General features: G+C 38.7%; 1 protein-coding gene across 3 annotated transcripts in view; it reads right to left on the bottom strand.

The window, feature by feature from the left end:
• Positions 1-23,027, bottom strand: part of USP3 (ubiquitin specific peptidase 3) — a 61,457-nt gene that overhangs the window by 11,068 nt on the left and 27,362 nt on the right. For all 3 annotated transcript variants that reach the window (XM_011967810.1, XM_011967799.1, XM_011967818.1), the window contains 7 exons: positions 21,657-21,738; positions 20,161-20,243; positions 18,391-18,504; positions 15,340-15,453; positions 9,784-9,930; positions 6,184-6,290; positions 5,934-6,014 (listed from right to left, as the gene is read on the bottom strand). In XM_011967810.1, the coding sequence (XP_011823200.1) occupies positions 5,934-6,014; positions 6,184-6,290; positions 9,784-9,930; positions 15,340-15,453; positions 18,391-18,504; positions 20,161-20,243; positions 21,657-21,738 (728 nt within the window). The remainder of the gene's footprint in view (positions 1-5,933; positions 6,015-6,183; positions 6,291-9,783; positions 9,931-15,339; positions 15,454-18,390; positions 18,505-20,160; positions 20,244-21,656; positions 21,739-23,027) is intronic.

Raw genomic sequence — 23,027 nt, 5'->3', positions numbered from 1 at the left:
TGTATACCTATGCTTATAATATATTCATATATATATATATATATGCGTACCAGTTTCTGAAACTCTTAAGATTCTCAAAGATTTCAGGGCATATATTTCACAACTGTCAGTCTTCCACATGATATAAACTGTTAAAATAGCATCTCTATGGAAAGCAGAAAATAAAGCTAGTTTGTTGAAGTTATTAGATCAACTTTATATACTATATAAATTTAATTTAGCAAAGCAGTAGTTTGGAATTATACATTAAGTTAATATGCATTTTTTACTCTCCCCCAAGTAGGTATTATAAAGGTGATACACACTGGTTAAAACAAATGAAAAAATAATTCAGTTCCATTTCCCTCCTGAATCTCACTTCCCTGAGATAATCACTGTGAACAGCACAGTGTATGCTGTTTAAGAATTTTAGCACCCATATAAATGTTTTTTCTCTTACACAAATGGAATTATTCCACACACATACTTCCATGGATAGTTTTTTACTACACAATATTTTGTAGCTATGTTTCTATGGCGTAGTTATTGGTCAACTTTATCTTTCTTAATTGTCACATAATACAATTTATTAAACCAGTGCCCTACTGGTGAACATTTAAATTGTTTGATTTTTTTCAATAACAAAGAGTGTTTCAATTAAAATCTTTTACACATATTATTGTCCACCCTTGTAAGTGAAATTAGTATGTCTAAGGAAATGCTTATTAAAAATGGTGATCACTACCCTCCAAAAACAATCATGCCAATTCATACTTCTAACACCAACACGAGTGTCCTCTTCCACTGACATCCATCTTTATCCTTTTCATCAATCTGGTTTTACTTACATTTTCTTGAATATGAGGATTAACACTTTTTAGATGTTATAATGATCATTTATATCTTACTCATGTACTCTGCCCAAGTCACCTTTTTCATATACGTCCAAATATTTGTCTCAAGTTTATCATCTCTTTTCCACTTTGTCTATGGTCTTTTACCATTGCTCAACTACATTTATGAAGCATTTCCCATTATAGGTTCTGGCTTAGAAAGATTTCCCCTATGACAAGATCATAAAGATGCTTTCCTACAGTGTCCTGTGGTTTTATGTTTCATATTTAAATACTGAAACCTCAAATTAGGGAAAGGATATGAGGCAGGGAGGAAATCAGTGTTTTCCCAAATTAATTTTCATTAACACTAACACCATTTATTGCCTAATTTCTTATTCGTCCCACTGATTTGACATTCTTTGGCATATTGTAAATTTCCATAAATATTTTACATTAGCACCTGCTCTATATTCGTAGTTCTAGGACATTTCCTATCCCATTGCTATGTTTCTACCTTACTTTCATTTTAAAAACTTCTTTAACTCCTCTTGAGAATTTCTACTTACAGAGGAATTTTTTAATAAATTAGAATAGATGTAGGGAGTAATTTGGGAGAAAATGGACATTTCTGCAATATTGGGTCTTCCCATCCAAGAATATGATGTGGCTCTTTTTATTCAGGCTTTATCTGTCCTTTTATAATGTTTTACTAAAGTACTGCATATTCCTTATTAAATTTATTAAGTACTTTTGAGTTTTTATTGCTACTGTGAATAGATTATTCTGCTGTGTACAGAAAATCAGCTGCCTTTTTGCCTAAACTTTTTAGCTCCATGTTTAGAACATATTTATCAAAGTATTACAAAGTATTACTTGTGTTTGATTTTTTTTAAATTGAGGGCTTCTAGAAAAGCAGGTGTCCTCCTGCCCAGTCTCAACTCTCCATGACAATAGTTAATATTTCTTGTAATTTTCCAACTGATTCTCCTGAAATATTCTAGGTATATAATCAGTCTGTCTGCAAATGTTAATAATTTGGTCATTCTTCTTCTATAATTTATTCTTATTGCTTTTCCTAGTTTATTGCCTTGTTTTTCCAGAAGACATCTGAGCAGTATTTCAGTAGGTCTCTTGGCTTATTTCCGGCCTTAATGGAAAATCATCAGTGCTTCACCATTAACTGTGATGATCACTGATAGCTGTTAATAATTGTCATCAAGTTAACATTTCTATTCCTAATAAAAGTTTTTTCTTCTCTTTGTTTTTGAGACAGAGTCTCACTGTGTTGTCGAGGCTGGAGTGCAGTGGCACGATCTCGGCTCTCTGCAACCTCTGCCTCCCCGGTTCAAGCCATTATTCTGCCTCGGCCTCCCGAGGAGCTGGGACTACAGGCACATGCCACCATACGTGGCTAATTTTTGTATTTTTAGTAGAGATGGGGTTTCTCCACATTGGTCAGGGCTGGTCTCGAACTCCTAGCCTCAAGTGATCCACCCGCCTTGGCCTCCCAAAGTGCTGGGACTACACTGCGCCCACCCCTTTATTCTCCTTTTAATCAGTAATGGATTTGGGATTTTATCGGTATCTTATTTGGACATTTTTGGTTTTTTTTTTTTTTGGAGACAGGGTCTCACTCTCTCACCCAGGCTTAAGGTACAGGAGCAGTGAAGGCTCAATGCAGCCTCCAACTCCTGGGCTCAAGTGATCCTCCTTGCCTAAACCTCTCAAGAAGCTGGGATTATAGGCATATACCACCATGCCCAATTAATTTTTCTTATTATTATATTATTTATTTATATATTTAGAGACAGAGTCTCACTGTGTCACCAGGCTGGAGTGCGGTGGCACAATCTCGGCTCACTGCAAGCTCTGACTCCGTGGTTCAAGCTATTCTGCTGCGTCAGCCTCCTGAAGGAGTAGCTGGGATTACAGGCACTTGCCACCACGTCCAGCTAATTTTTGTATTTTTAGTAGAGACAGGGTTTCACCATGTTGGCCAGGATGGTCTCAATCTCCTGACCTCGTGATCAGCCTGCCTTGGCCTCCAAAAGTGCGGGGATTACAGGCGTGAGCCACCATGCCTGGCCTTCTTATTTTTGTTTGGTACAGACAGGGTCTCACTATGTTGCCCAGGCTGGTCTCAAACTCCTGGGATCAAGCAATGCTCCCATCTTAGCCTTCCAAAGTGCTGGGATTACAGGCATAAGCCACTATGCCCAGGCATTTGGCCTATTAGAGCATTTTCATTTGTTTTCACCTAATTATATTTCTAGTATTAAATCAGTCCTATTTGATCTCTGTATAGTATTGTTTTAGTACACTACTGAGTTGTATTTGCTAATACTTTATTTAGGATTTTTCGATCTATAATATAAGTGAGATCAAGCTATATTTTCTTTTTCATGGTATCTTTGTCAGGTTTCAGAACTGGGGTTATTTAATGCCTTTTGCAATATGCATATTTTTAGTTAACTTCAAGTTATTTAAGTTATTTAAGATGGGTCTTTCTCACCATGACTTTTGCTTTTTAAAGGAAAACTAAGCTTAACAACTACAAATCCAAAAAGTACACAAGTAGTTCTTGTCAAGTGGACTCAAAACATGTAGAAGACTTACTAGGTAATCACAAGTCTCCATTTCCAGTAAATAAAGAAAGGTCTATGAGTCAAGTGAAGTCCATGACATTCTGGATGTCCAAGAGAAGTGCCCTTAATTGATAAGGGTGGTCAACAAAAACACAATGAGGAGGTACCAGACCCTGTCATGGACTTTTTAAAGCCAACAGTAAGCTCTTAAATAAAAATCAAGCCTGAGGATTCAAACAAAAGCCAGCTGATATTACAGGAAACGCTTTTCCGGCCAAACCCTAAACTACTTAGGATGGTCTGGGCCCCCTGAAGCTAACACCAATCACATCAGTTCAAGGATTCTGTGCCAAGGACAATACTCCCTGGGATGCAAGGCGGATGCCACTTGCCACTTCTGTTGTTTGGAGAATAATCGGCCATCTATAAGCTGTGTCATGCACTCTCCTCCTGGATGGGCTCAAGAAGTGAGACTCTGCTTGGTATTCAAGTATTCTGGGATAAGTCATAACTGAAATGTTACGAAAGTCAGTAAGAACCACATATAGAACCAACTTAGAATGAGGGAAACAACACAGAAGGAAGGAAGGAAAGAAGCCTAAACAAACTAGTGTCTCTGAGTCTTCTAGCCAAAGATCATCTGGATTTACTAAGTTTTGTTAAATATCAGAAAGTACTGTTCAGGCTGGGTGCGGTAGCTCATGCCTGTAATCCCAGCACTTTAGGAAGCCAAGGTGGGCGAATCACTTGAGGTTAGGAGTTGAAGACCAGCCTAGCCAACATGGCAAAACCTCGTCTCTACTAAAAATCCAAAAATTAGCCAGGCGTGGTGGCATGCACCTATAGTCCCAGCTACTCAGGAGGCTGAGCCAGGAGAATCGTTTGAACGTGGGACGTGGAGGTTACAGTGAGCCAAGATCGCACCACTGCACTCCAGCCTGGGCGACACAGCAAGACTCAGTCTCAAAAAAAAAAAAACCACAAAAAAAAAAAAAAGTATTGTTCAGATATATATCCATGTATATATAGTGAGGAACAGTTTTTAAACTAGCGTGATTAGTACTGTTCTTACTGAAGAGTTTATAAAATGATATAGTTTGAGGCTAATTCCTTTAATTCTCACTGACTTCCACTGTAAATAACCAGGTATTTATGATTAAGTTAGCTTGTATTCACATGCCCTAGATATAAAGAGAAAATGTGTGATATTTGACAATATCAAGCATACTGTGAATTTTCTTAATCTCAAATAGGCCAAAAACAGTTTTGGAGCCACATACTATAGCCATATATTTTGCAGAGAAGTGGAGTGGGGCTTTTTCTTCTGTATTCCTGTTAAGGAGACAATCAACACTGGTCGTGTAGGTAAGGAACAAACCTAAGAGCATCCACAAAATGTTTCATATACAGAGTTGTTCCGGTTCCTTACTGGAGTGTAGTCTAGTCATCCCACGTATCATCTGATGGATTTCTAGAAACTACCTGAGCAACAGTGCTACAAGTGTCTGAGACCTCTGCTGCTTCTAACAAGCCAAATGCCTCACATTACACAGAATGCCAGTAACGCAGAGAAGCCTAGCCCTTCTCCAACAGAAAGTTTTATTTCCACTAGGATAATGTGATTCTAGAGTAGTGCTGTCTAACGCAGGAGCCCCCTACTAGTTCCTGTGGTTTCTGAGCACATGTGGTTCAAGTGTGATTAAGCAACAGAATTTTAAATTTTAATTAATTTAATAGCTACATGACTCATGGTTATCGTATTGGACAGTGCAGTTTTGCAATAAAAAAACCATCATGACAATACTCCCTAAAATAGAGAAAAGAGAATTACTTTTAGTGAACATACAAGTCAGAGTAGAAACTGTTAGCTTCAGTGTAGAGTTTCTGATAAAACACAGACTCGGCCCTCTTTTGTCTATCCTAGCTTCTTCTTTATATAACTAGCAAGAACAATTAGCCATTTTAATTGTGACCTGTGTGTACACTTATGGTCTACGATAAAATTTTAAGTAAGGTCTTCTGCCTTGATTACAGTAGCTAGTATTCACCAAGGAAAAAATATGTTCAAATCTCCCTAAATAAATGTGAATTTTAACAGTCTTAAAAGCAGGGCCTCAGGCTTAAGCAGCAGTTATATCATCCAGAGATTTCTCAAACTATTTGACAACAATACATAATACCATAATTTATAAGACTCTGCTGAGTATTTTCTTCCTATAGATGCTAGTGGGATAACCACAGAATAACTTCTGTTTCATTTGGTCAGAAAAACTTCTGCTACAGACCTTCTATTTTAAAGTCAGTATTAAAAGAAGAAAAAAATGAGAAATATTTTATGCTTCACACAATATCTTATGGCAGACATTCTTATTCAGTAACATTTTGGAGGGTAGGAAAAGACATTCAAGTTTGCCTTTTAAGTTATAACACAGATTTATTAAGGATATTAACCACATAGCACATATAGATGAAGCTTATCAATCTATTCCATTATTTAAAGAAAAAATATTTTAGAACATTCAAGTATCTTTACCTCGTAATGAACAAACTGGTCCATTTTCTTGATTCTTAGAGCGCTTACTTCTGAACTGACTTGGAATATCTAATGAAAGGTCTTAAAAGGAGAGATAAGTAAATAAAGAGCTGTTAAAGGCATATATGTCTACTCAAAAATAATTTCACAAACTGATGTATTTCTAGATTTCTCTTTACACTTATTTTTTGAAGGAAACATTAAAATTATTTTAATAAAATATTATATATCCACATGCCACATAACTTACCTAGGAATGGATCAAACTTTCTAGATTCTGTCCCACATATGAGGCAGTTAACCTCATTTTGGAGAATGCCTCCGAATATAGCCGTGACAACAGTAGATGCTCCATTTCTAAACAAAATCACCATATAGGAAAATATCTCAGTAAGAAGCCATCTCTTTGACACTTAAAAAACTACAAATATTTGTTAAAGCCCTACAGATGACTCCCTTTGAGGGAATATTTAAATCATTTATTTCTAAGTTAAAAAATAATATAAAAATTTCAAAACCATAGACACATACTAAATAAAAGGTTTAAGCCACTGACCTCCCCCAATGCCTTCATCCAATCCCACTACTTTCCCCAAGAGTAACTAACACTGGCCATTTGCTATCATAACAGATCACATGCATGACTCTGCACAGGGCGACATGACTCCTTCCATTCCCTCCCCAGGTTAGGCCTCAAAAGGAAGAAACTGCCTTGTATTGGAATCTTTGCAAGGCCTTTCATATTTCACAGGGAACTCTCACAATTACTTGACTTTGAACATCCTTGATCTGAGATAGTTTTAGAGTTTTTATACAGCCATCTGACAGATTTGGGGAAAAGGAAGTAAAGGAATTTAATACAGATGTAGTAATTACTGCTGTAAGCAGGACTTCACAATTGAAAGTGCTGGATATTACTGTCAAAAACACTTTTTAAAAAGCTCAATACTGCAAATAATTTCCTTGTGGAGATGAACAATATACTGTTTTAAGAACAATTTTCAAAACCATCTGCCCTAATGTTGCTTAACCTTTTCATGCCTCTGCTCCATCAAATATAAAACAGGAATACAGAAGAGCACCCACCACAGAGGCCCAGTGTGGAGACGAGAGAGTTGTGTATGTGAAGTGCTTTTAGAAGAGTACTTACCAAAAATAAAGCACTTAAAGTGTTTGCCACTATTTTATTCGTATGAAGTCAGATTACACCTGCTTCTTGCTTTTCTGTTTTTCCCTGAGTGTGTATCTTAAACAGATACCTCATTCTTCCTGACAGCTACATGGTGTGTCAGAGTATGGACATACAATGGAAGCAAGAACCACCGAGGAAGTGTACCAGTGAGAGCTGGAGTAGCAGGCACTTATTATAGCACTTACTACACGCAGGCTCCATTCCAAGCACATTCTTTCCATCTATTCAATCAATTAATCTTCACAACACATCAGAAAGGTAGCTACTGTTAGCCCCATGTTGTAGATGAGGACGCTGAGGTTAAGTTGGCCCAAGGTCATACAGCTGGCCTGGCCTGAATATCTGCTCTAACACGGCTCTTTCTCTTAATTTAACCAATATAGTATTAGTGGGTATTGAGGTAGTTTCAATTGTTTGCTATCATTAATGTCTATTAGCCTTCGTGCACTTATGGAGTTACTTGAGCCAATACACACTCTTTTCTGCTAACAGCAATATAATGTGGTTTCTGTCACTTGAATCAATTACTCCTAAAACACTGAACTATATTTTCTAGGCCACTTTAAGTTAAACCTACTGCAATGATGACAAAACCTACTCAAACAATTCTATTTGAAAAGTCTGATTCCTTTTCTAGGAAAAGGCTTCATTTACTGGCAAAATAAATAGGCTGTAACTTTATTATTACTTTTTAAAGTATTGTTTGTAAGACATACTGTCTTAATAAGTTTTCTTTTTTTTTTAAGATGGCATTGGGGAAGAAGCATTGGGAGCTGTAGGATCCAGTGGCCATTTCAGGTTTAGGTTTAATATCTGTGTCACTAAAAAAGTACATAGCAAAAAAAGAAAAAATCCTGCTGAAAATGAAGGGACTCTAACTGACCCTTTCATGCTGATGTTCACTTACAAGGTTGCCTTTAATTAAAATGGAAACTGCTTCATTAAGAATTACATTTAGACTCAATGTAGTTCTTCCTTATAATCACTTCCTCTGAGAAATGGATACTAATCAAGTTTTTAGCTGCCTGACCTGTTTGACATTAAGTTTCATACATACCATGACTTAATATTCAAAATCAGTTTCATTTAGTATAACCACAAATGTTTAAATATTGAATGCTTGGATAGGCTCTTATAATTCTAGGGTCCTTTAACTGGCACGAATGATTTTCTATGTACTATAAAAATCACATCTGCCACTTACTTCCATGCCACCATCCTCACCTTCACCTTCAGCAGGGGTAGGTGTGTGTGTGCACAAGTCAACAGACATTACACAAGAGAACCTTTTTCTAGTTGTAGCAAATATTCTTAGATCCTGAAATGGCTTCTCCAATGCACTGAACGAAATCTGAATTTTTAATATTTGATAATGTTTGGTTTCTGTCCCTAACTCAGTAATGAAACTTGCAATTCCTAATCTTTAAAATGTCATGAAAAGGGATAGATTAATACTGAAAACTCATGAGGCACTAAAAGAACATTCTATGAGTATTACACAGTGTGATTCCACAGGGTGCCCCGGGCATCATGTAAAATCATAAAGACATATACCCTCTCTCACCTCACACAGCCTATCCATGATAGAGCCCACTTCAATATCCTTTGTGGATGAATATGCCATGATAAAATACAAAACAATTTTTCATTTAATACTTTTTAATTTGGTGCTAGCAGGAAGCACAATTCTCCCAGGTCACAGGTCCTTCCCTTTCTATATTGTATTCTAATTGGAATCACAGCTACTAGGACCTAGAGGGACAATCATTTTGAGAAGTATGGCAATTCACATTGGTTGCCGTTTCTAACACTGCTTGGTGAGCTATCAGCCTGCTTTGCCATTAAAAAGAAGTAGTCCCACTGCATCCGATTCATGGACTGCCAGGCAATACTACAATGACACCTACATGTTACTCACTCTTTTCTTTCTTTCTGGGGGGAGTTTGTCTTCTTGTAAATCTCTCCCATGTAGCTCAATAGTGGTGAAACTTTTCAAAACATCTGAACAAAGGAGGCTACAACTGACCAAAATCCAGGCTAAAGGAACAGTAAATCTTCCCTTCTTCAAGCAAAATAAGTGTTCTGATCTCAGTGTATATTTGTGGGCTACTAGTACATGGGAAAGCAATCCAAAAAACTTTGTTTTATTCATATTGAGAAGCAAGAAAAACTTCTGAGAACTTACAAATGCCTCGACTTCATTAAAGAACAGATAAACTTTAGGAAAGTTCAAGTCCATAATGAAGCTTTAGGAAAGTTCACATTCGAAATGTTTTAAGCTTTTGTTTTTAGTGAACAAATATTATTTGTGTATATGAAAATTAAGTCTCCTGCCCATCATTCAATATATTTGTAGGAAATCTTTTAAATGCTAAACTGTACAAATATTGTACAAATATTTTCTATTTTTTCAAGATTTAAAATAATCTATACCAAGTAATCACAGTCAGAACTAAATCAGGATGCAAATACAAGATGCCTCTGGTCTGGAAGCAAGAGGCATGTGCTAGTTCACTGGGTCACAAAGTTCAAGAGCATGAAAAGTTCCAGCAAATGTCTAGGAAACCCCTCCACCTTCTGTTATAAATCCAACACACAGTTAATACCAACAGAAATGTCTGAGGCCCTCCTAAAAAACAGAAGGAAACGAAATCTTACATGCAACACTTGTTACTTGCAGATAGAGTAGAATTCTCCTGCAGAATTGCTGAGCGGGAAACACCATTGAAACCACCCTGGAGTTCCAAGTGTAGGTGGTCCAAAAGGTAGCGCATGAATTCATGGGCGTCTTGCTGTTGATAGCCCCTAAAGCAAACAGAAACGGTCACTTATAAGGCTGGGGGGAAGGGCTCTGTGTGCCCAGCCACACCAGCAAGAGGCCAAGGCGTGGGAAAGGACGGCAGCCCCATGCTCACAAGCACAGCGAGGTTTCCTCACCTTCACGCCCGCAAGCTCTACAGGTAACAGAATTTCTCTTCAAGAATGAATTCTGCTTAAAGATAGGTTTGAAAACCAAAAAATATTAGAGCTAATTGGACTTGCAATGATCTCCTCACTTCAGAGGTGAGGAAATTGTGGAGGTGGGGGGGCGGTATATGACTTCCCCAAAGTCCTACAGCAAGAGAGTAACAGAGATGGGACTACACCTGTGTTTCCTGGTGGACTCTGACTCTTCCCCTGCCCACATAACCTCTCTAGAAGATGCTCCAATGTCACAGCTTCACCTCTCACCCTCACTAGAAAATCAGGTGTGAACCACTACTATAAAAAAGGAGAATTTAAAATTATTAATGACTCCTTAGATTGAAAGATACTAATTTTTAAACACTGGCTGAAAGGAAGAAAAACTTCACTGAAAGAGTTAAAGATGTCTAACCTTCTCTACCTGCATCCTAACTTCTGACTTAAGACATCTTTTAAATAAATAAATACTTTTAAAAAATGCATTGGCTCATATACAGTTATGCTCTATCCTAAAACTTGAATTTATATAACAACATATTCTTAGGTTACTTCTTACAGTATAGTCAGACAGGAAACTATATGAAATTCTTATACGAATACAGATCAATGACAGAACAGGAATGAAGGCAGACAAAATGAAACTGGTACAGGTGGAAGGTCTGGGAAGTTACTTGGATAAAATAAAGAAAGCATTGTTATATAAAGTACTTTTATAAAACTAAAATAAAAAAGACTTCCGTCCACATTTTGCCAGCATGGAAGGTTCTCTTTAATCTAAATCATTAAGTTTTTCTGGCCTGGTCTTAAGATTCAAAACTCCCGCTACTCTTCCAGGCAGTGGTTCCACAAACAAAATTTCTTCCAACCAGAGTTTCTGTCAATATATATTCTCCCCCTTTCCTGGAAATTCTAAATTATGAAAACAATCTCCCTAATAAATGGAACTGTGGAACTTAAAGTCAGAAGTTACTCTGGCATTTCACTATAGCTTTTTCTAAACTATCTGGCAACTAAATTTCAATATATATGTTCAAGTACTTCTTCTAAGGCTCATCAATAAAAATGTTACTTTGCACCTGCTTGAGTCTGAAAAGCAGACGTTCCAAATAAAGAAAGTAACATCTCAGAATATAGACACATAAAAGGACTCATGTGATCCCACCACATACTTAACTGTGACGTGCCTGCACGTTACTGACTATTCTGTGTCTTGGCAGTGCCAGTATATAATCTGTATATATTGTATGTAGAAACAGACATACATATGTATCATCTAAAATACCTAAGATACATTAGAATTTTAGGTTCTGCTCATATTTAAAATATCCTTGACATTAAAACAAGAATTATAAAGTTGTTGTTTTGGCCAAAATATCTGCAAATAAGTTAAATGTATTCCTACTCAGTATTTGGCAGCAATCATGACTGAATTTCCTCAAAACAAAAACACCAGAAAACAAAATGACAAAAATGAACACAAATGAACTTGTGTTTACAAACACACACACTAATACAATAGCAAAATTCTTGGCTACAAGAATGAAAATGGTTTAGATATAAAATATCAACAGCATAGTATTTTAAAATATTTTTACAAATATCCCAAAAAGACTATTGTCAAATAAAACTTTAAAGTATCACACGTGGCCAGGCATGGTGGGTCACGACCGTAATCCCAGCACTTTGGGAGGCCAAGGTAGGTGGATCACGAGGTCAGGAGTTCGAGACCAGCCTGGCCGACATAGTGAAACCCCATCTCTATTAAAAATACAAAAAAATTAGCTAGGCATGGTGGCACATGCCTGTAATCCCAGCTACTTGGGAGGCTGAGGCAGGAGAATCACTTGAACCCAGGAGGCAGAGGTTGCAGTAAGCCCACATCATGCCACTGACTCCAGTCTGGGCTACAAAGAGGGACTCAAAACAAACAGCATCACATGCAAAGATCTATTTTTTGTCTACAAAAATCCTTTACATTGTCTATAAACCTGAGAAAAGCAAGCAAACATAAGAATTATGTTTCAATGCTTATGCATCATTTTAAAACAGTAATTATAACAATAACTGATTAAAAAAATAAAGTTCCATCTTGGGAAGTCATGGCAAATATATTAAATCAGACTGTACAGAAAGACCTGATTTGAATCATCAAGAGAGTTTCCTGAAGAGTGTTAGCTTTAACCGGCACCCTAGACAAAGAGATAGGGACCACAAGCAAATGCTGTGGGCAGAAGCACGTGACATAGAGAGACAGCAAAGCAGCAAGACAGAGCTGTGTTAAGAAAAGCAAGGAGTGACAAAGTCAAGCAAAAAAGACTATCAAAATTACAGAAGCACATTTCCTTGAGCCTAGCACTTTCTTTCTTAGATACCTGCACGTGTATGTAAAAGACTACTCACTGTAGCACTGTTTAGAACAGGAAAGACTAGAAACAGTCCATAGAGCCACTGGGAGGGACTTGGACACAAATGATGATAGAACTAGAAAATGGTCTGAGGAAGCTGTTTGTATACTAGTATGAATCATCTTAAAGGAGGGAAAAACATGATACATCACCAATTACGTTAAAAATTCCATAAACACACACACACACACACACACACACACACACTTGCCTGGATATGTACACACAATATCTGAAAGGATACAGAAAACTCTAGTAACTATGGTTGCTTCCAGAAAACAGAATGAATGGCTAGAGAACAGAATAAAACATTCACTGCATATTCTTTTGTTACCTTTTGAATTCTGAACCACATATGTTTTTGCCTATTTAAAAAAATACACTTTAAAGTATTTTTATGAAAAGCAAAAGGATAGAAAGAGCTGAATATACTGAGAAATCAAAAGAAGTGTGGTAAGTACACATGTATATTGGAAAAGGTCAAAACTTCAAGAAAATTTTCCCTGCTAGGTAACTGGCTTTTAGTTTCAGTGGGGAAAAAAGAATAGGCTTAATGATTTCTCTTTCCAAAGCTGCTGATTACATTGAGGGTGTGTGTTTTGGGGGTGTGTGTATGTATATATATTTGTGTATTTAATAGATGAAAGTTGCTTCTACTTCTACATGCATGTTTGTATTTCAGAGTCCTCATATTTCATCCCAAAGGGATCAAGTTCGCTAGACACTGTCATGTGTTAACCAAGGAAAATGGGCTTTTTAAACCTAAAAAACATTCCTTTGGGATTATAAATAAACATAAATCAAGATTCATGCACTGACACACAGGCATGCTATAAGAATCTGACCTGCATACCCCGTAGAGTAAGAGCTGTAAAAAGCAAGCCCCACCTCCCTGCCTCACACCTGGGCATTGTGCAGTGACCCTGCACTAAAGCTTTATCCATGTTATAATCTCAAGATCCAGATCTGACCAAGAGAAAAATTGTTCTTTGATTATATAAAAATGGGGAACAATCTCAATTATTGCAGAACTAAGAGCAAGCCCAGCTAAGAGTACAAAAGCACCCTATTCTCATCAGCCATTAAAGAAATTTAAGAGTTCATGATATCTGAAATCTTCCCCAGACACTCCACATGCTAAATTCCTCAGCCTGGTTTCCTTATTCCTTCATCAGTAGGAATATTCCAATATGAAAATTAAACAGCTAAAAACTAAATCATGCTCACAGTTGGGCTACAGAAGCTAGAAAGGACAGAGATGTGGAAAGATGTACAGGAAAAGCAGATTTCTACTGTATAAAATATGATAATGTTTCTAAGCTTTCAAGAATGAAGGATCTTGGTCACCATGGGGATCAAGAAAACAGTATCAAATTAGTTAATGGGCCTTGTTCAAGGTATGTGGGCAAATCATTGTCAATACATCTATTATTTGCCAACTCCACAAACACCTGGACTCTAATTTTGGTCATTACCCTACTAGACGCATAAGCTTCAACAAGTTGCTTCTCCTTTCTGTCTCAGTTTTGTCTCCTCTAAAATGGGGGCAATATTTCCTACCTTGACTGGAATTGTGTTCTTGCTTGTTTTTTAATGAAGACCAGATATAAAATACCCAGTGGGTGGCACACAGCAGGCATTCAATAAATGGAAACTATTATTATGTAATAATAAAACACAAAGACTAAACCTCTATCAAGAGTCTACCAGGTGATTATGTTAGAATTTTTTTTTTATTAGGTCCAGACCTGACTAGTGGTAACTTAACTGTCATTCCTACCTTTCATACTTAGAGTCAAGACATTCTCAAATTCTTATGTCTTTCCTGAGAGGAGATCTAAATGGTATGATACATAAAAGGAGTTTCTTTCAAAACAAAGACTACGGTTAACTCTAGTTACTCACGTCAGATCCTTAAGGCTAGACTCTTTAGCAAGGCAACAATTTAAAGTCCTTTGAAGTTAATTACCTTTTAAATATATCTCTATATTAACAATACATCTTTTTAGGCAATAGAGCAAGAAAGATCGCTAAGTTTACTACAGCATGGTGTTTTTTTGTTTTGTTTTGTTTTGTTTTTTAAAAAGGAGAAGGGATGTACATTAGGTGCCAAAATTGTAACTAGTAAGAACCATGACTTGCTTCAGAAGGGTAAAACGGGCAGAAGGTGGCCAAGGCTGCTGTCAAACACCTGCAGTGCCTCAAAGCTGCCATCACCCGAATCCCTACAGGGATGACAGGCCTACGAGAAGAGGCAGGAGACTCCTCTAATAGCTAGGTGTACAGCAGAGGTGTATTTTGCTCAAGCGAGGCGAGACAGAAAGCATGGGCACCACAGCAGCTCTCTGGCCACACCGGGATGTGGCACAGCCGCCTTCTACAGAGTGCATCCCAGGCCCTTGACAACAGCCTTCCCAGAGCTTCCAAACTCAGTTCCAAACAGTTCATATAATACCATGCACTTCTGCTGATCATACTAATTTTTTTAGCTGGAATAACAAGACAGTGTGTGATTGTAATTATTCTATGTTGTGAAAGGATTAAGGAAATTTTGTCCAGTATCTTTTCCTAGTGCACATAAGTTATTTATAAGGGCTTTATGTTTATAGCAACAAAATACCCCACCTCTTGTTAAAGACATTTCTACAGTCTATTATTTAAATAAACACATTTGTTTAGTCAGATGTATTCGATTTCTACTCTTCTTCTTAAAAAGAAAAAACACCAAACTAGCGTTAAGTATTTAGAATATTTAGAATACAACCACTTCATTAGGAATTATTTCAGGAACAGTATAGACACTAATATTAATGTTTTAAAATACCTTTCTTTAAATAATACTTACCTAAAGTTTGGCATAATCTTCCAAACAACATAAAATAAGGACTCTGGGCTAAATGCAGTCTGGCTGCCTTGCCATAAAGCACAGAGTGTCTTTCTAAACTCTTCTACCAAAGACCTGCAAAAGAGGAAAGGACAGTGCCCTCAGCTTAGTGAGAGGCTACAATTCCAACACAGCATCCACTCATCTAAAACGCATAACACATACAAAATGAACACTTAAAAAGGATTTGGTCTTTTCTGAAGAAAGTCTGAAAGATAAATAAGAGCATCTCAAAAACCCACATAAATAGCAGTAATTCTGACAAAGCTAATTTGTAACCATATGGTTAACTCTGAGTGTGCCAATGCACCACCGTATTTCTACACTCTGAGTTAAACCATGCAAGCAAACAATACAGCACTGGGTGAGTTATAGGCCAAATTACTTAAGAATGTACGTTTTCAAAATGCAAAACAAGCATTCAGCTCTCTTTCTCCCCCTCCTGCCTTGTCCTTCTTACCACTCACTGGCACCCTCAGACTCCAGCCTGTGTCACAAACCTTCACCACTCGGCTCTCCACCAGTGACCCTCAACTCCAAAAGTCAGATTTTCTCATGACTATTTTTACGTAAACTTCTCCAGTTTCCAGCAGGAATTTTCTGCTGGAGATCCTGTCACTTTCACCTCTATGTGCACTGACCTGCTCCAGCATCTACTGCTCTCTGTACACCCTCCTATCACCCAATATCCACACTCTTCTTCTCGCATAGGAATAGAACTCTCATTTTTTTCCTGGGCATATGAACTCTCAAAATAAAAAATTGAGTGTGTCCAAATTCTGAGAAATGTCTTAAAAAGAAGAGTAGTCCTATATTAATCCTTTCCTTCTTCCTGCTAGGAATGGGGACGGAGTTGGGGAGCCCCAGCACCATAGTGGACTATGTGGATGGATAGGGCCTCTGGAGGTTGGTGGAACAGAAAGCCAGGAGGAGCCGGAGAGCTTTGTCAAACTACCCTGGACAGACAGCCTCTGACTTTTATGTGAGGAAACAAACCATGGATGTTTAAGTCACTTAACTCTGGTTTTCTACACCTGTGGCTAAACTGATCCAACTCAACTTCAACTTCCATAGCTGTCAATATAAGCACCATATTTTTGGATACTTGATTGATATCCCAGAGAATCTCAGTATCTTCTTTCTCAACCCTCACGATCACGTAGGACCCTGGAATACAAATCATGCTTTTGACTTCCTAATACTTGAACCCTCTTCCTATGTTTGAGAATCCCCACTTTAAGAGTTTGCCTCCCACTTCTAAAGCTAAACAGCCAGACACTTGCCTTCTCAGGCTCCCTTGCAGTCAGAGCACAGGTACATAGCCTGTGACACAAAGAAGTGACACATAGTGACACAAAGAAGAAGGGACGGCACCAAATCCTCTCTGGTAGCAGTGGGGACATAGAGCACCATCCGGAGTGCAGGGCAGCAGCATGGCTGCGTCCGCCAGCACCCATCTCCGGCAGTGCTGGCAACAGGAACTCTGCTGCTGCGCTGGGCACCAGAGGCAGTGGCGGCCTTACAGGACAGTTCTGTGGGGTGACTGTGACTGCAGTGCTGCTGCCTCGGACTCCAGACCTGATTTTTCACTCACCCATTATGATTAGCTCACCAATATCCCTGCAGTAAATTCCTTTTCTGCCTAAATCAGCCAAAGGCAATTTCTAAAGTCTGAAACTCAACCCTGCATGACACGAATACATCAAGTACTACGTTAATTCTTCTCTTAACTCATACACATGTATTTTTTTCTGCTGTTTCACTGCTGTCCCCTCTGACCTGATCACTGTAGAGTGCAAAGCCTCCTTGAAAGTAGGCACTTTCAATTCATCCTAGATGCTGCTCCACTCATCCCAGATGCTGCTGTGAAGGAAACTCCCTTCAAATACCACTTGTAGTGATGTCATTCCAGCCCTGCTCCACGCCTGGCTTCCCAGTTTCCCTGCACTGTGACTCTGGCCCTGCTGCCCATCATTCTGACATGTTGAGTCCTACTCTCCCTCAGCCACCAAGGCAGGACAGTGTCAAATCACAGGATGGTCCCTCAGAATGAGTGAGAATGGGAGTGTGTGGAAGTGGAGGAGCAGACAGAGAAAACATTAAATACATAAGGAGTATGAGCCACAGTCCTTCTGAAAAAAGAGCTGTAAAATTAAGACACGAAAAATGTACCCCCTACAATTGTCATAATGATAGATCTTCTGAACCACAAATAACGGAGGTCTACACCAAATGAGGATACAGGATTGGTTCTTAATGAGCACTTGTCTGTTTTTTCCCCCTCTCTATATCAACCAAAAATTGACTTTATTCCCCCACAACTAATTTGTTGACTACAAATTAATTTCAGTATCCAAGACAGGATTACCTAATACTGTGAGACAAATCAGTTCACAGGGACTAGTAAGATTCATCGTTGCCTACTCGTAGAACTGCATTTCACATCTAGGTGCCAATTCTCCAATGCCCAAATCTGCAGTTAATAAGCAGAATGCTAAATTTATCCCTCCTGTTATGGTAAATAAAAGAATCCCAATAAGGTGCTTTTTTTTTTTTTTTTTTTTTCTGAGATGGCGTCTCGCTCTGTCACCCAGGCTGGAGTGCAGTGGCGTGATCTCGGCTTACTGCAAGCTCTGCCTCTTGGGTTAAAGCAATTCTCCCACCTCAGCCTCCTGAGTAGCTGGGACTACAGGCGCCCGCCACCACGCCCAGCTAATTTTTGTATATTTAGTAGAGATGGGGTTTCACCATGTTGACCAGGCTGGTCTTGACTGACCTCAAGTGATCCACCCACCTCAGCCTCCCAAAGTGCTGGGATTACAGGTGTGAGCCACCATGCCCAGCCGGAATTCCAACAATTATTAAGATTGCCAGCTAGATACTTAAACACAATTTTCAGAAGATTTTTTTTTAAGGCATGTGCCTGTGAGCTCACATAATATAATGGAAACCACCAGTGAGAGTAACTTGTTTTGTAACTCAAAGCCAAAAGGACATATTCTTGCAACTCACACATTGTTATCCCCTTGGCTCCTGGTGTGGTATGTCCGCCTTCCTGCTGTTTTCCCATTCCTTAACTCCACAGCGGGCAGTTCTTTGAAATAACAGCAAAACTGCTCAATGTTACTATTTTAAAAGGAAGGGAAAAATATTGTAAAAAGAAAAGAATAGGACTGTAAAGAAAGTTGATGAAGCCTACATATACATTTGAAAACTGCAATTTTTCAATTGTCTCATTTAAATTGTATTCAATGCAATCTCTTGCGTTCAGTTTCTTCATTATGATTCTTCCTTCTAAGAAAATAGTATAGACAGATGACTTTGTAAAAAACAAAAACAAAAAAGAACTGAAAACAAAATCCCTTTTCAAAACAATCCCCAATTTTCCCTCCAGTTATAGGAGTCACCATTTCTTTCTTTACAGTTGCTTGTTTCCAGGTATTCAGTAATTTCCTCAAATAAAAACAAACCATGAAGCTGGCCATATTATTTTGATACACTGTACAGAATCATAAGGAGGATTCGGTAGTAACTATAATTTCCTCTTTGAGCAAGAAGAGGTAAGCTGAGAGGCAGTGCCTTCCCGGAGAGATCAAACATGCCTTCCGCTTCTTATCAGCAGTGTCACCTTGGGAAGGTCATTTATTCTGGCCTTTGATGTCTCATTAAAATCTAAAAGTATGCAACTTTCAAAATAACTTATTCTACAAAACTTAGATCAGCCTTGTTGACTATTTTATTTTTACTACTTGTCTCATATTTTGAAGACATCTCATCTTATGACCTTGATTAACCCATTTATGCCTAGTGTTCCATTATTGGAATGCTAAGTTTCTGGGAGTTATTTATATCTTACTGCTCAAGGTCATCGCCAAGGTCTGGTTTTTCATACAAAAAAAATTGCAACCTCTGGCATAAATGGGTTAAGACTCAACTAATGACTGAAATAAGCTCTTTGAACAAGGTTCTCTGTAATCCAGGGTCTGCAAACTGTGGCCCACAGGCCAAATCTAGCCCTCCACCACACAGCTCTTAAAGCGAGTTTTACATTTTTAAAGTGTTGTTTTATTTAATTAACTAATTTATTTATTTATTTTGGAGGCAGAGTCTCACTTTGTCACCCAGGCTGGAGTGTAGTGGCACCATCTTGGCTCACTGCAACCTCCACCTCCTGGGTTCAATCGATTCTCCTGCCTCAGCCTCCCAAGTAGCTGGGCCTAGAGGCACACGTCACCACGCCCAGCTAATTTTTGTATTTTCAGTAGAGACGGGGTTTCACTATGTTGGCCAGGCTGGTCTAGAACTCCTGACTTCAGGTGATCTGCCCACCTCAGCCTCCAAAAGTGCTGGGATTACAGGCATGAGCCACTGCATCCGGCCCTAAAGTGCTGTTTTAATAAAGGGCAGGGTGGTGGGGGAATATGTGAGAGAGACTGTAGCCTGAAATACTAAAATGTTTACTATCAGGCCTTTCACAGAAAAAGTTTGCTGACCTCAGTTTCAGCCTATTCAAGAAGCAACCGGAAATAACCGCAAACAACTATTCACTGCCGGACACTGCTGTAAGTATGTTAGACAAATGACATTATTTAATCTTCCCAACTACTCCATGAGGTAGGAACTACTGTCCCCACTTTTACTGATGAGGAAACGAAGGCACAGGAAATTAAGGTATCTTGCCCCAAACCATATGACTAGAGTTAGTGGTAGACAAGATAGGAAGCCAGAGCCGTTGCTCTTAACCTTTAATGTCAGACGCTTAAGCTCTGACTGCAGCGTTACCTGAGTGACTGAAGGATGGCGTTCATGAAACACGTGTTCCCCAAATTCCGAAGGCCTGTGGCACAAATGGCAGTGGTGCTTCCCTGTAAGTGGTGCAAGAAGAGGCCATCAGTAATGCCAAGGAAAGGCCAACTGTTTCAAACATCAAAGCTAAGGCAAGGCCTCTGAAACTCTAGCACCAAGCCAATTTGGAATTGGTCCTTTTCTGTCCAATGAATATTTGAAACAAACTAGTCTCTGTATAAATGTCTGGATATTTTTAGAAGGCTGTTTCTGATCCTGGGGTTGTTCTAAAAGGAAGTATTTTATTGAAAGCTTATGAGGAAATCACCATTAATGAGTACCATGGAGTACACAATGCAAAAAACAGGAAATCCTTAAAATAACATTTAAGATTTAATGCCTTTTTAAGATTCTATAAAAACTAAGAAAAATGGAAAAATATAAATATATATACCCCAAGTATTTTTGTCCCCAAACTTTTAACTCTAAGCCATATATAAATGACCAACACGCATTTTCCTAACAATGGGATATTAATCTTGAAAAGTTGCCTGAGGCCAGGCACCTCACCCCTGTGATCCCATCACTTTGGGAGGCTGAGGTGGGCGGATCACCTGAGGTCAGAAGTTCAAGACCGGCCTGGCCAACGTGGGGAAACTCTGTCTCTACTAAAAATACAAAAAGGCTGGGTGTGGTGGCTCATGCCTGTAATCCTAGCACTGTGGGAGGCTGAGGTGGGTGGTCCGCCTGAGCTCAGGAGTTCAAGACCAGCCTGGGCAACACGGTGAAACTCTGTCTCTACTAAAATAGAAAAAATTAGCCGGGCGTGGCGTGCACCCATAATCCCAGCTACTCGGGAGGTTGAGGCAGGAGAACTGCTTGAACCCAGGAGGCTGAGGTTGCAATGAGCCAAGATCATGCCACTGCACTCCAGCCTGGGTGACAAGAGTGAGACTCCGTCTCAAAAAAGAATATATAAAAATAAAAATACAAAAATTAGCCAGGCGCAGTGGTGTGCACCTGTAGTCCCACCTACTTGGGAGGCGGAGGCTGTGGCAGGAGAATCACTTGAACCTGGGAGGCGGAGGTTCCGGTGAGCCCAGAATGCGCCACTGTACTCCAGCCTGGGCTAAAGAGCAGGACTCCGTCTCAAAAAAAGGAAAAGCTGCCTGAACCTAAAGACTTAGTCTTAAAAATGAAGGCTGGGTTTCCTGATGAGTAAGGAGTGTGAGCAGGTATTAAGAGTGAACTGTTTTCTAGGGCAGAGGAGCACAGTAGTAATGTTGATGGGAAGAAGGTGCTGATAGATGGACTCACTGGGGTCACAGCAATAATCGACAGTACAAGTGGCAAACATTGTGTAAAATACTCCAAATCCAAGACACACATTTATAAGAAAGTCTGTAACAGGTAACTTTACATGTTAAAGTTGTAACAAAACAGTGATTAAATCTCAACTAACTCTTCTATTTGAATAAATTTTAATTACTTACATTTACTTTTAATAACTTGCTGTTTAGTGTTGAGTTTTCCAAAAGTTTTCTTTTCCTATGCCGATCAGCTGTGAAAGCTGAGCTATTAAAACACAAACAGATAGTGAAAAAGTTATTAATATATGCATGCTACACCACAGGTCAAAGAATAAACTCCAGCTGCCCTCAAGACCTAGGGCAGGGAGACCTCCCTGACTGCTTCGTCAGGCCCACTGGGGCCCACACGTATTTGAAGTTAACTGAGGAACTCTACTTCCTTGGAAATCCCCACCGCTCCTCCAGCAGAGGTGGGCTGGACGCTGCTCCTGGCAAAGCTGGCCAGAAGATGCAGCCCGTGGGACACTCCCCACCACCACTCTCACTGTCTGACCCACTGCGAAGCTTCACAGAGCAGAAGGCTCATTCCTCACAACAAAAGGAAAACCCTGGTCTGACACGACTGTTCTGAAATTTAACAGTAAGTCTCCACATGCTATTTCTTTCTTAATTTCGATATAAAGATGTCATGTTTTGCTCATTTGTCTTAATAGATGAGGATATGATCTGAGTTTGAGGAATGATAAAAAAGTTACAGGAATATAGGCACATGTACATTCATTAGATGCAGCTACGCGCCAAAGGGCATTCCAAAACACATCCTTATCAGTGCAGAAATTCTGAATTAAAATCACTCAAAATTTTTCTTGATGTAAGAAATATTTTGCTTAAAATTTATCAGAAAGTTATTTCTGTTTTCAAAAGGTCACTTTAAAATTTTTGTATCTCAGGCAAATTAATCTAAAGGAAGTAAAAATTATGGTTAAGCAACAGACTTTTAAGGCCGCCAATTCTTTCCCACCTTCTAAAAGTACCAAGTTAATCCAAAGTAAATACATAATTATTTTTTCTTACAGAACTTCCACATGAATTATGTCTTTGAAACATGAGAACTAGTGACATTTGCTTCAAACCTCAAAATATTCTTCAGAACTGTATGTCTCTCTCTCACAGTACTGATAACTGCAAGATGAAGAGACCAATTCCACATGCTATAGTGTTCAATTATTCCTTCACAAATTCTGTGAAGTGGGGAAGGTAAACCACAAGCATAGTATATATGCTCTTTATGACAATGCCTAAGAGTTCATTTTCAGTTGTAACCTATATCAATAAGGCATTTCACCTTTTAAAAAGGTAAGTTACTATATTTTATCCTCAATGACTCTCAAAATGCAGAATCTTCTAGATCCCTGCTATCTAATATAGTAGCCACTCACTCCAGGTGGCTATTTAAATTAATTAAACTTGAAGTTTAAAATTCAGTGTCTGAGTTGCACTAGCCACTTTCCACGTATGGCTAGTGTTACCATATTAGAGTGGATAGAGAACACT

This window comes from Mandrillus leucophaeus, unplaced genomic scaffold, assembly GCF_000951045.1.
Source record: "Mandrillus leucophaeus isolate KB7577 unplaced genomic scaffold, Mleu.le_1.0 Scaffold12, whole genome shotgun sequence".
In the NCBI taxonomy this organism is placed as follows: Eukaryota; Metazoa; Chordata; class Mammalia; order Primates; family Cercopithecidae; genus Mandrillus; species Mandrillus leucophaeus.
Note: the sequence above shows the minus strand (reverse complement) of the source record. Positions and strands in the feature narration are given on the sequence as shown.